We start from the raw sequence: 12,884 nt of genomic DNA on the forward strand, positions 1-12,884 counted from the left end.
AAGAGGGATGAGAGGAGGTGTGGGGGGGGGGTGGGGGGGGGGGGGGGGGGGGGGGGGTCAGGACACCATTAGGGAACTGTTGAACTGTGTGCTAAAACCCATGTACTGGAATCAACGTGTCTGTCATATGTAAGTGCAGTGTAACACACTCCCTGCTCCGGCCACAGGGATCGCATGGGTGGTGATGATTTAGCTCTGTGTACGTGACAGCTCTCCTGTATTTTTACAGCACTCCCCTTCAGAAACCCATATGCACAACACCTCCAGGTTTAGTTAAAGCATTTCTAATTGCATGGCTTTAAACACATGTCAGAGGGTAAATGATCAAACTGCAGCAAACTACTCCCGAGGTCCTGACCCATTGAAGCGTGCTGTTACACACCGATCAAAACAGACTGAAGCACTATGGTCTGAAGCAGCTATTGCTACTGATGGTACATTTTGATGAAAATAAAGTGTCAGATTTCCATCTTTTTTTCCTACTTTGGTCATGTTGCAACACAGAATCAGTAACACTATCAATTACATGTCAGAACAGAACATCTGAGGTGGAAAAGCACTGATTGGACCTTTAAATATTGGCATCACAGTCAAATGCCTCATTGGGTTTTATGTGCAGTGTGACATTGGTAAACAGTAGATCCCATCAAGGAAAATTAAACCCTGCAGCTGAGGGGTTATAAGTGAAGTGAACCATACAAAACCATAAATCAACAACTTGGACTATGGTAGCTTCTATAAAGCATGTGCTTTATATTGAAAACGACCTTGGTCCAGAACCAGGAACCTCAATACTAAAGATGGATAGCCTAAAAGTCCCTTTGTTATGTCAGTGATTTGTTTAGTGGCTGCAAAACACGCACGACCGAAATACAAGCAGAGACAACGCTGCAACTCTACTGGGTAGTTAAATTGTTTTATACTGCCCTCCGCTGGTCTGATTTGAGCCTGCAGTTTGTTTGTGCTCCCATTTCCAATTTTAAAATGTTACGGTAAAAGCTTGATTTAAATACATTTTAACTTTAAAATTAGCGGACGGCATTTACCAACATGTCAGTTGTCTCTCCAATGTCCTGGGGACCACAAGACACACCATGACAAATTCCAACTCAACCCATAAATGTCAACACAGCAGGTCCTGACTGAAAGGTCAGTAGGAAAGTGAAGACAGTAGGAAACAACTAGATTAAAATCCAAAGTGTAAAAAATAATAAAATGTTCCCAAGAGTGTAGTCAATGGCCACAGGTGGCAGGTAAGCATGGTAAGCGATCTCCTGTTTGTACTGCTACGTTTAACGCATCCAAACACATGCATGCAGTAAGGCTCAGCAGCCTTGTAGAAGAAAGCAGACACGGCTGCTGCAAAAAATAAAAAAAATAAATAAATGACGCTCCCTACCGTGTTGAGATCTTCATGATGACCATTCTGGAAAATTAATCAAAAACAAAGACGAGTCATGTTTGAGAACAACATTGATTAATCAAATAATTACTTTCTTATTAAATGTAAAACCAGAGTTTGACTATCACCTTGCATTTTAGGTTGATGAGTGAACTTTAACCTCTAGACAACCTGTTCTCTGTGCACAGAAACCCCATTTTTTTCAAACACTGTTGATTACAAGTTTAATGTTTAATATTTAATATTAACAGTTTATTGCAGATATTTGAATGTTGTGATAGATGAATTTAAAACAGTAAAATGGTTGAAAAGGGTTCAGTTAATTAACAAATTCTGATGTGGGACTTTTTTTAAAATTAGTTTAAGCAACAACATAAATAAATTAAGTTTTCTTCCACTTTGAGTAAAGTATAAGCTATTTAGCAATTAATACATATGGTAAAAACGCAAAAGGTAGTGAATCTATCTCAGCCGTTCATTTGACCACGTCGAGTTGCTAATAAAAAATAATTTTGTACACATGTGGCTTTTCAGCGTCTGACGTTACAATGCCACGCGTTGTCATGACAGCTTTGCCTGCTTCCACTATAAATAGTACGTTAGAGCGTAGTTGACACAGCGCCATGTATAGGCCTGGCATATGTACTACAGGAAATCTTTCAGGTTGTCCTTATTGACGCTGGAACCGGAAATCAACATACGAAACTTCCTGTTGTAGTGTGCGAAGATGGCGCCGTCCTTGTTCAATTTTGTCGATGCAAAAGACAAATTCACGGTAATATGACGCCTAATTAATTGTGTTAGTAAAGTTTCTGTAATAACATTAAACATATCTTAGAGGTGTGAGTGGTTAATGTACATAAAATATTCAAGGTCTTTAAGTTTCAGTACTGATTCTCTTATATTAGAACGGAGCTGTTGCTAGCTATGCTACAGCAGAGTTTTAACGATACATTTCTTTTAAACATGGTATTATTCTCTTTACAACACTTACAGGCTTCGTTTAAACATATTCTCTTTACAACACTTACAGGCTTCTGCCAAGGCTGCACTTACTGATAAAAACAGCAATTCGTTGTTAAGTGTTTTTAACCAGCTACCGGGCAAGTAAGTACATTTCATTTAGCTTCCTTACTCGAATGGTATATATACGCAAGTAAATAAGCAAATCATGATCATGAGTCTAATATGATTTCTGTGTGCAGTGAGACCGAAAAGAAAACCACTCTTGATCAGGCTCTGAGGGGTGTTCTTGGAGATCAGATTGTAAGTATAAACGTGGCACATGACCCTCATTTTATTTAAGTAAATGATGTAAATAAATATATTGAATTTTCTCTGCAGGTCGTGAAGCAAGTGAGCTGCGATGACTACCTGGCTCTTATCTATCTGAGTATTGACTGTGTAAAAGAGGGTATGTTAAACGTACTAATTTCTCCTTGTTTGATTAATATTATAGAGGTATAATTAAATTGGAATATTTTCTTATTGAAGCAATTAAAGATTGGGGAGTGTATTTTTTTTAACTTCTGTTTGAACCTATTTTTGTCCCTCCAACTTTGTGCAGGTATCTGTTCTGCCACAACACCTTTCATTCTGCTGGGAGATGTACTGGATTGCCTACCTCTGGATCAATGTGACAAAATATTCACATTTGTGGAAGAGAATGTCTCGACATGGAAATCGGTGAATAAAAACAAAATCTCCCCAAGTCGAGATCTTTTCAGTCATGAAATCAAAAACATAATTGAGATTATTCTATTTTTATCCCTTTTGCCAGAACAACTTCTACACTGCTGGGAAAAACTACCTGTTAAGAATGTGTAATGGTAAATATGACACAGAGCTCTCATTTTCTGAATATTATCAAGTGGTAAGATTAAGTGCTGGTTTTGACACATCCTTTTGCCTGTGTAGATCTTTTGAGGAGACTCTCCAAATCTCAGAACACAGTATTTTGTGGGAGAATACAGCTTTTCCTGGCACGGCTCTTTCCTCTGTCTGAGAAATCGGGTAAGAAAATCATTACCTTCATGTTGTCTTTGAATAAATGTATAGATGCCAACAGAATATTTTAGGTGTAATTTGTGTATTTATTATAATCTATTCCAGGTCTCAATCTCCAGAGCCAGTTTAATCTTGAAAATATAACAGTTTTTAATAAAAATGAACAGGAAAGTACTCTACTACAGAAGGTAAATATTGTCCCTGGGACATTTGTTTGGTTTTAACCCTTTTTAATCAATGGAGTTTTTTTTATCTAATCTAATTTTATGATTTCATGTTAAAAGGCTGCAGATGAGAAAGAAGATGGAATGGAGGTGGAAGAAGGAGAGATGGAAGAGGAGGATGCTCCTGCACCTTGGTACGTGGTCTTCTCGTATAGACTTTTTACATTTTCACTTTCATTTTTCTGCCTCTTCCCTGCAGTTCATTAAAACAATATCAAATAACGTTTTCAGCTCCATTCCGATTGATTACAACCTGTACAGAAAGTTCTGGACACTGCAGGACTACTTCAGGAACCCTGTTCAGTGTTACGATAAATTCTCCTGGATGACATTTCTGAAGGTAAAGAAGCATTAAAACACACCTGAGGGTTTCTTTAAACGGGTCAAAAGTCTCTCATTGTTAACATCAGCCTATGTCTTGGTCAGTACTCAGATGAGACATTGGCAGTGTTTAAGAGCTACAAGTTGGATGACATGCAGGCCTCCAAGAGGAAACTGGAGGAGCTGAGGGCATCTGGAGGAGAACACGTCTACTTTGCAAAGTTTCTCACAAGTGAGAAGGTGAGTTTAGGGTTACAATTTTTTTTTTAAGTTGTGCCATTACAAGAAGCTTTAAGAAACAATGGATATTTTCTTTTCTAAGAATTTATACATGTGTATATATAAAAATTCTACATAATCCTGGTCAAATGCCAGATTGTTGTGATAGTGAATGAGAAGGTAACTAATTTAAAAACCCTCCCTCTCGCCTCAGCTGATGGATTTGCAGCTCAGTGACAGTAATTTCCGACGACATATTCTGCTTCAGTACCTCGTTCTCTTCCAGTACTTGACAGGTCAGGTCAAGTTTAAAAGGTGGGTTCTCAATTGTGTTTTTTTTAGACTTTCTCTGTCAGTTGGACCAGGAAATTTTGTGAAGAATATCAAATAATATCATCAGTTATTTGTGCAGCTCCAGCCTCATCCTGAACGATGACCAGTCCACATGGATCGAAGAGACAACTAAACTGGTTTACCAGGTGAGTTCTGCGTTTTATTGACAGCCTAGTCTCTTATTTCTGCATTTTTATGGAAATTGATGTCAACAACACCTACGTTTATGTATTTATTTTTTTAAAGACATCTTTTATTCTGTGATTGTCATAGCTCCTGAAAGAGATTCCTCCAGATGGAGACAAGTTTGCCACCATGGTGGAGGTCAGTCACGTTACTTGGTGTCCATTAAGGCTTTTCCATATTCATAATCAAAGTTACTGTGGTAATAGTGTTAAGTGTTATTTTTTTTCAACAGCACATTCTTAGCACAGAGGAAAACTGGAACGCTTGGAAGAACGAGGGGTGTCCAAGCTTTGTGAAAGAGAGGTAAAGGAAATTTGTTGAAAATTGATGTTTAAGTACGTCTAATATTAATTGTTGTTTTAATCATATGTTGTATTTTGTTTTCTAATTCCTAGGACAGTAGACGACAAACCAAAAAGGCCAACAAGGAAGAGAGCAGCTCCGGAAGATTTCCTGGGGAAAGGGCCAGACCGTAAGATCTTCATGGGAAAGTATGTGATTTAACTTCCGTCCATGTGGAGTATAAGACCCGATGGTATCACTCATTCAAATTCTTCTGTTTCACAGTGACGAATTAACTCGACTATGGAACCTGAACCACGACAACATGGAAGCCTGCAAGTTGGAAAGCAGGGAGTTCATGCCGTCTCTGGATGAATTCTTTGCAGAAGCCATCGAACAGGCCGACCCCGTTAACATGGTGGAGGAAGAGTACAAGTGAGGGAGCAGAGATACATTGTTGGCATCTTTTTTTCTTTTTTTAAAGGTGTTGAGTTTTCTCATTTGATTTTTCTTCTATATTCTTGCAGAGTTGTTCGGAACCCAAACTATGGGTGGCGGGCTCTGAGATTATTGTCCAGGAGAAGTCCACACTTCTTCCAACCAACAAACCAGAAGTTCAAAAGCCTGGCAGACTACCTGGACAGTATGGTCAGCAAACTGGCCAAAGAACTCCCGGTGAGGATGTCTTTACCTCCGTGAACAACAGCAAAAAGAACTAAACATTTTTTTTAAAACTGCAGTATAATCCTGACTCTTGTTGTCCACATGCAGAAAGACATCCCATCGGAAGAAATCAAGACAGGTGAAGAGGATGACAATGATGAAGATGAGGATGACAATGGCGATAATCTTCTCAAAGAAAGCAATGACAGTGAGTTCAGATGTTTGTTCTCATAATCAAACAATTAAAAAAATCCTCAGTTTCCACAGGGCCATTAATCTTAATTATAACTTAGGTCCACCTTTGACGTGTTCTCCAGGTCCAAGCATACAGAGCAAAATGGTATCAAACCAGCAGATGGACAACGTAGCAGCCAAACTGGGCGCCCAGTGGAAGACACTGGCCACCCACCTGGAGATGAAGGCGGCAGAGATGCGGGAGATCGAAAACGACAGTGAAGACGAGGAGATGCAGGCCAAACTGCTGCTCGTGGCCTGGCAGGACAGAGAGGGGAGCCAGGCCACGGTGGAAACTCTGATCACAGCTCTGAACGCTGCAGGTTTCTCTCAGATTGCAGAGACTCTCAGTGAAGAGTAGCTCGTTTACTGTACTTAAAAAAAAATCCTGACCTTTGTTAAATTGTTGCAGCATTTTGTACGAAAAAAATACTGAATTGAATTTTTGTTTGTAGTTGACTTTTTGAAGGTTTTCACAACAAATTAATAAATGTTTTTCTAATAAGTGACTAGTATACATGAATTAAGGGGGCACTTCCTATTTCGGGAACCAGTGGGGTAAACTAGGAATCAATCTAAATGATTGACTCGACACTCTTTTCTCATAGAAAAGATTCTCACAACTTGGTGTAACAGTTTATTTTCACCAGCTATGAAAAGCAATCAGTCAATAATTTATTACAGAGTTGATGTTAGAGCTACACATCGCAGAAGACCTGCACGGAGAACCAAACTGAAGTCAAGCCTTTTAGCAATATTGTTACAGGTGGTCTCATGTTCAGAGACGCCACTGAAGTTTAACATAACATTAAGTAATGAAACAGTTTGACAGCATGCAACCAGGAGAACTTGACGTTTCAGAAAGAAACCATCCAGGTCTTGTACTTGAACAATTCTAAATCAATCAGCAGATAAGAATCAAACCTCTCATCTCAAACCCTGCCTCTTTTTCATAACACCAAGGTGGTCGCAACATAGACGTCCACAAAAGCAATGACTGGAGGCCTTAATGTGAGCAAATCAATCATGGATTTGCCAGAAAGAAAACCAGAAATGAAAAGGGTTTGAAACATCTCAGGTGAACAAAAGAGAAAATACCCCAATTAATCATGTTAGAACATTAAGCCAGAACGTGAAGAACAGCTTGACAAAGCATTTTTGTACAACTCGATTTTGCTTTTGAGATACGAGCACCTTATCAAAGGCTTTAAAAAAATACACAAATGTACAAAACATTGAATGAAAATGCAGAAGTCAACTTTAACCTCATCATAAGAACCAGTCTGGAGAACAGTTCTCAACAATCCCCCAGGTTACAAGCTCGCTTTGGTTGAGTATTTAACACCGTGTAACCTTGTTTCATCACTATCTGTTGATTACAAAATCATAAACATCATCATATATTTAAAGACACCGGTTTTATTGCACATCTATGCAGACAGTGCTTGGAAATGGCAAATTAGATGCATGTGGGATTTTGTCTTCTGGCAGCTCTGCCTCGACTACTGCTCTTCTTCAAGTATTTCTAACCGCCGGGGGCCATAGAGTAGAACATATGCTATATGCCAGTCTCCTCCACCCGACAGTCGCAGGATGTCCTCTGGAGACACTAGGCTCACCTTGTCATCGTCAAACTTGACCCATTCATCTAGTCAAGAGAGAGAGGACGATGCAGTTGTGGAACAAGTGTGTGGGCTGTGAAAGCTGTGAATATGAGGCACTTACCTTCTTTCCTTTTCACCCATCCTACGTAATGGCCTGAAGAGCTGGAGCGCCCTTGGTGTGTTAGCACCGCCTGCAGGTCGTAGTAGCCGCTGTTGTTAGAACCAACATCTAGAGAAAAGGGAAAAAATTTTTTTGTTTGATGCAAGAAAATTAATCAAGATTATAAACCTAAGGGAAACACTAATATTAGCTCCATCAAGTGCTAATAGGCCACGACTAAGCCAGTGTTTCCCAAACTACAATGGTCCTCTAGTTGCAATTTACTCACTATTGACTTTACGCATTTTTACTCTAATTAAAAAACAACACACAGCGATTTTTAGCAGCCTCTCTTCTTTTAGGTTTTATAATATAACATGACATTGTTTAGAGTCACAGGTTTACATCTCAACTTACCTTCAGAAAAGGAGAAGGGCTCATACTTCACCTCTTTGGCTGCATCTGGTTTCTTCAGTGTCTGATATAAAAAAAGAAAAACATTGAATGATTGTCGACCACAGCAGTGTTGTAATGAAACTTTGGTCCAGCGGTTTACCTTCTGCTGCTGCTTCTCCAACTTCTTGTCCTCCACATCCTTGAACTTTGACCTGATTGGCAGCATCTTCTCCTGGAGCTCATTGGTGCACAATTCATAGACGTCCAGCATGAGCGGGAACTTGACATCCTTTTGGGAGATCATGTTTTAGGTTTTATTGTGGTTCATGTGAGTGCATACGGTGAGTCATCGTCTCAGCACAAACCTTGAGGACTTTAGCATTGACTGAGGCCTTCTCTTTGTAATAAAATCGGACCATTTGAACAGTCAGGTAGGCCGGCAGACGGCTGAGTTTGGACTGGTGGAAGAATGAACACAAATCGTGAATAAGTATCACTGTACAGATGGAAAGCACTGCACCATTCAAGTAACAAGAAAAACGTACAGATTTAATATACTGAGCATTTCTGTCCAAGGTCGGAGAGTTTTTTGTGATTTCTTCCTGAAGTCTCTACAAAAGTAAGACAAAAATACATGCAGGAGTTAAGATATTGAGGAAGATGTGTTTTTTGGGTTACTGCTTTAAAACAAATCAAAGTTAAAGTAAAATAAAGTTGTGATACAGACCAGCCTGAGTCCTGTTGCCAGGTATTTGACCTCTGGATTGATGAAGCAGCTGAGCTGGAGTTGATTCTCTTTGCCCTTGATTGGCTCCTCTTCCTCAGACTCTGTGCATTTCATGCTGAAGCAGAGAGTTAAGAAAAAAAAGGCAGAAAACACCAACACACCGAATTCACTACACAAAAACTCACAACCCCAAGACACAAATTACAACAGCAAGGATACCAAGTTTCGAATTCCACACCAAAATACTGGTCGATGAAGTTCTTCTTTGACGAGGCAGATGCCGCAGCGCTCTCGGTGTCAGTCTAAAGGATCAAAACAACAACAAACAGGTTTATATTTCCTTTTATGTATTATTCATATAATCTAAAACATCACAAGTGAAACATACCTCCATTGGAGTCTCTGGCTCTAATGACTCTAACTTCTGCTGAAGAACTCTCATCATCTGCAGCCAGCACTCATTTGCATCCTGTAAGAAAGCAAGAAATAAATGCAATACTTAACAAACAGATTCTGCAATATATTTTAAAGTTTTTGAAGCCATAAAACTGGATACATATCTATTCCAGACCAAAACACTGTCTCCCAGATGTCCATTACGTTGTACGTGTCCAGTTACACTGCCTACAACAAGTCGAGCCTGGACAAAAGACGGGTTCTCACCTGCTGGAGATACTGCCCCTGGTCTCCCTTCTCAGCAAACTGTGGAAAGGCCATATGGAGGAACTGCAGCAAAATGATGGGCGGGAGACTGGATGAGGTCTTGTCCATGGTCTCGTACAAGTCACGAAGTGCTGCGGATACAGATGTTGTTGTGTTGGTAATTTTCTACACATTTCAATACACCAGTTAGTAAACAACCTTCAACTTTATACCTGCTGTTATATACTGTGACGGGGCATTGGCCCCTGAAGACCGCAGAGAACCTGTGTACCTGTAGAGAAACAAAGCCAACAAAAAGATTTTAAAAAAAACATTAAGAAGAGTGAACTTTGGCCAAGAAAAAGATTTAAAAAAAAAAAACATTAAGAAGAGTGAACTTTTCAAACATCTAAACATATCTATGACTTAGACCCACCTTCTGAGGGCAGTTTTAAGTTCTGGGACAGAGCGAAGGCACTGCACAGTGGCATTCATGTAGCATGTGTTGCCCAAGTTGGTCAGACCACAAGGCAGTTCCATCTGGAAACAAAAATAAAAAGATTCAACTGCCAGCAGGGTAAGAATGAATAAATAATAAATTACAAAACGATAATGTGAGCACTGGATGTTATTTTTCTTGAGCTCTGACTCAGTTATTACTGATGAGTCAGGGACCCCAAACACCTCCATAAGAAGTAAGGGGAGATGTTTGGTTTGCAGTTACCCCCACAGACGCAGATGTATTAACTGATGTTCTTTTACCTCGTCTGCACTGCTTTAATAAATACTCAGCAGAGGCTTTGCTTTTAAATCCAGACAATGCCTTTGCCTGTTAGTTCACTCATGTCTGCTGTGTTGATCCAAAAAAAAATAAAAAAAATCAATGACCTTCAAAGTAGAGTGAGTGTCTGTTGTGTCCCAAGGACAGCAGTCAAAGACCTCTCCTAGAACAATGTCTGGTTTCTCTGTGATAAATGGGATACTGGAGCAATTCACAAAAGGCAGAATTCCTACAACTTGGTCTATTCTGTATTATCGTGGACCTTAATATGTATGCCAGGAATATCATTCAAGGGTCCTTTAGATTTGTTGGACTCTTCTGACACACTGTACTGATACCAAGTGTCTTAATTTAAAAGGAATAATGCATTTATTATTAAGACAGTTGGATGGGGAAAAAGACATCTTTTTACAGAGACAGACAGCATTTACTCTCAGAGCCTAAAAATGTAAGATGGCCAAGTCTGCGCAGACATCAAGAGCCTGCCAAATATCTTAAAAGCCCACTTGAGGATTAATTTAAAGATGGTTAGCTTACTCACCGCTGAGGCCAGCTGCTCTTCAGTCATATCCTCAGCAAACATGGGCCTGACGGCAGGCTCTTCAGGCAGAGCCTCTGCTGAGCCCATCATCAGCAGAGTCATTCCCTACAAATTAACAGAAACAGATTCCAGGGTTTTGGTTAAATGCAGTGTTATTTAAAACTGCTCTTTTTTTCACATTGATCTTACAACCTTAGTTTGTTTACTCACATTTTTCAATTTAATGTTTCCCCACTCATCATCCTAGAATGGACAAAAGACATAAATTAGTTCGCATATAACACACAAAAAGAAAGCTCTGTGGGGTTTGTTTTTTTTGCCTTAAACAAACGGTCACATTTGTTTATTCGTAATTATTGATTTTGAAAAAAATACATTTCCTAAATCTTAACATATAAATGTTATAATATTTTCACAAAACATTTTAGTGTCTTTTTATGAAACAATCCAGCTGTGTGTTTCTTTTAAATTAATTTTTGTATTTGGTTTATTATGACACTACCTTCAGAGTGCCGCCCTTCACCATAACTTTCTGTCTGTCTGGTTGAACTCCTGTGAGGGCAAAGAGCTGAGCTTTGAACACCATGGGTGGTTCCTCGGTGTTCAACTCTATTGAATCGAACTTCTCTTTGCCCCATTTCACGTTTACTGAAACAGATAGAACAGTAGAACAGAACAAACTCAGACTGACATGTGTTGGTAAACAACAGGACGTGTTAATTCAGTGTCTTTTTTCTGACACCATACAGACTGTTAGTAACCCGAGTGTCATGCCGTAGCTAACGGGCTGTCCAGCACAAGCTAATAAAGAGCATGACTGCGTACAAATACAGGTCGAAATGCATTGTAATACAGCGTCAATATATTCAATAATTATCAAGTTTTTATTCTTTACACTGCGACAATCTTCAGAAAACGTCATACAGTACCAAAATATATTGTTTTTAAAATACAATACATTGTTAGCAGTGGTGCCACAGCTAAATCTACATGGTTCACTTATTTATTCTATGTTAAACACATACATTAATCCTACATAATGTGCTTATCCGTACACTTACTTGCAACTTTTAGCAAGTTTGAACCATCTGAGCTGCATTACGATAGACACTAGGCTACAACTTACAGTAAGCTAGCTGTTTTCTGCTTTGTCGCTGGCAGTTGCTCGTCTTTTGAAAACAAATCTAAACAGAGCTAACAATATACTTCAATCCAGTGAACTAATATATGTTAATGTTATCTCACATTCGACGTAAAATGTAGTTTTCTAGAGAAATTAGAGGCCTAGCTTTAGCTGTCAGCTACTGCTAGCACGCAGAAAAGCACATCATGCTAACGCTACATCAGCTAACACGCTAATGTAATTTCATGTTCCTTCACTAAAAGTCGTGTAGATTCTCGTTGCTGAAACATTTCCGTGTCAATCGATGCGTCTTGCTCAGATATGATCCTACCTGTAAACACCGGCATGTCTGGTAAGTTTCAACTTGAACAACTCTATATATCCTGTTTCGATTCGGGGAGCGCGAATCAGGAGTTGGTTGTTTCTCTGAACTTCATTCAAACAGAATGACACTGCAACAACACGCTGGGAGCCTATCGATGTGCTCTGACATCGAACAGCAGGCCTGCAGCATGCACCGAGACCTAATTAAACACACGGAGAACAGTTCAACGCCAGAATAAAATAAAATAGAAATTGTGGGAAAGAGGTTGGAGACCCTTAATCTATATATCTATTTTAATATTGTTATTCTATTTATTTCTACGTCGTTTATATGTTTAATCTTTAGGTTAACACGTGACAGGTTAATGGTGTGCATGTTTTTGCCTTGAATTTTTGCTATCTTAGAAATAAAAATAAAATAAATTCAACATAGCTGTTGACCACAATCCATCCTTTCATGGGTTTTCGTGGTCAACAACTATGTTGAATTTCATGTTTTTATTGTAAGATAGCAAAAAACATAGGCCTGTCACCATTTGCTATTATTGTGATAAATAATAATGGATTTAAGATTCAGCACATACAAGGTCAGCTCGTGTGCTTTTTCCCCCCTTTATTATTCATTGCCTTTAACCAAGTCAGTACTTAGGTTTCTGCACTTCCTCAGGCAACAGCAACCACTTTGCTCAACAAGTAGAAGTTGTCTTTAGTTGTCTTGCTTGATAATAAAATCTGTGAAAACAAACAAGGAAAACTCTTACAAAACAGATGATAG

At 39.1% G+C, this 12,884-nt stretch overlaps 2 protein-coding genes across 2 annotated transcripts; one reads left to right on the plus strand and one right to left on the minus strand.

Moving 5' to 3' along the window:
• Positions 1–2,019: 2,019 nt before the first annotated feature.
• Positions 2,020–6,376, plus strand: thoc1 (THO complex 1). The gene is made up of 20 exons (XM_008334454.3): positions 2,020–2,177; positions 2,436–2,509; positions 2,608–2,668; positions 2,747–2,816; positions 2,970–3,088; positions 3,183–3,231; positions 3,320–3,415; positions 3,515–3,597; positions 3,694–3,767; positions 3,865–3,973; positions 4,060–4,194; positions 4,388–4,488; positions 4,586–4,652; positions 4,780–4,830; positions 4,925–4,995; positions 5,088–5,183; positions 5,260–5,409; positions 5,502–5,649; positions 5,746–5,845; positions 5,955–6,376. The coding sequence occupies exons 1-20, from the start codon at positions 2,130–2,132 to the stop codon at positions 6,230–6,232; spliced, it is 1,980 nt and encodes a 659-aa protein (XP_008332676.1). The 5' UTR covers positions 2,020–2,129; the 3' UTR covers positions 6,233–6,376.
• Positions 6,377–6,495: 119 nt separating this feature from the next.
• Positions 6,496–12,284, minus strand: usp14 (ubiquitin specific peptidase 14 (tRNA-guanine transglycosylase)). Its single transcript, XM_008334455.3, has 16 exons — positions 12,117–12,284; positions 11,165–11,310; positions 10,873–10,905; positions 10,663–10,767; positions 9,777–9,880; positions 9,574–9,632; positions 9,362–9,492; positions 9,087–9,167; positions 8,918–9,000; positions 8,699–8,813; positions 8,517–8,582; positions 8,337–8,429; positions 8,132–8,260; positions 7,993–8,053; positions 7,597–7,704; positions 6,496–7,519 (listed from the first exon to the last, which is right to left on the minus strand). Exons 1-16 carry the CDS (start codon positions 12,130–12,132, stop codon positions 7,374–7,376), a joined length of 1,476 nt encoding a protein of 491 aa, XP_008332677.1. The 5' UTR covers positions 12,133–12,284; the 3' UTR covers positions 6,496–7,373.
• Between the last annotated feature and the right edge of the window lie 600 nt (positions 12,285–12,884).

Source organism: Cynoglossus semilaevis, chromosome 20 (genome assembly GCF_000523025.1).
Source record: "Cynoglossus semilaevis isolate Cse_v1.0 chromosome 20, Cse_v1.0, whole genome shotgun sequence".
In the NCBI taxonomy this organism is placed as follows: domain Eukaryota; kingdom Metazoa; phylum Chordata; class Actinopteri; order Pleuronectiformes; family Cynoglossidae; genus Cynoglossus; species Cynoglossus semilaevis.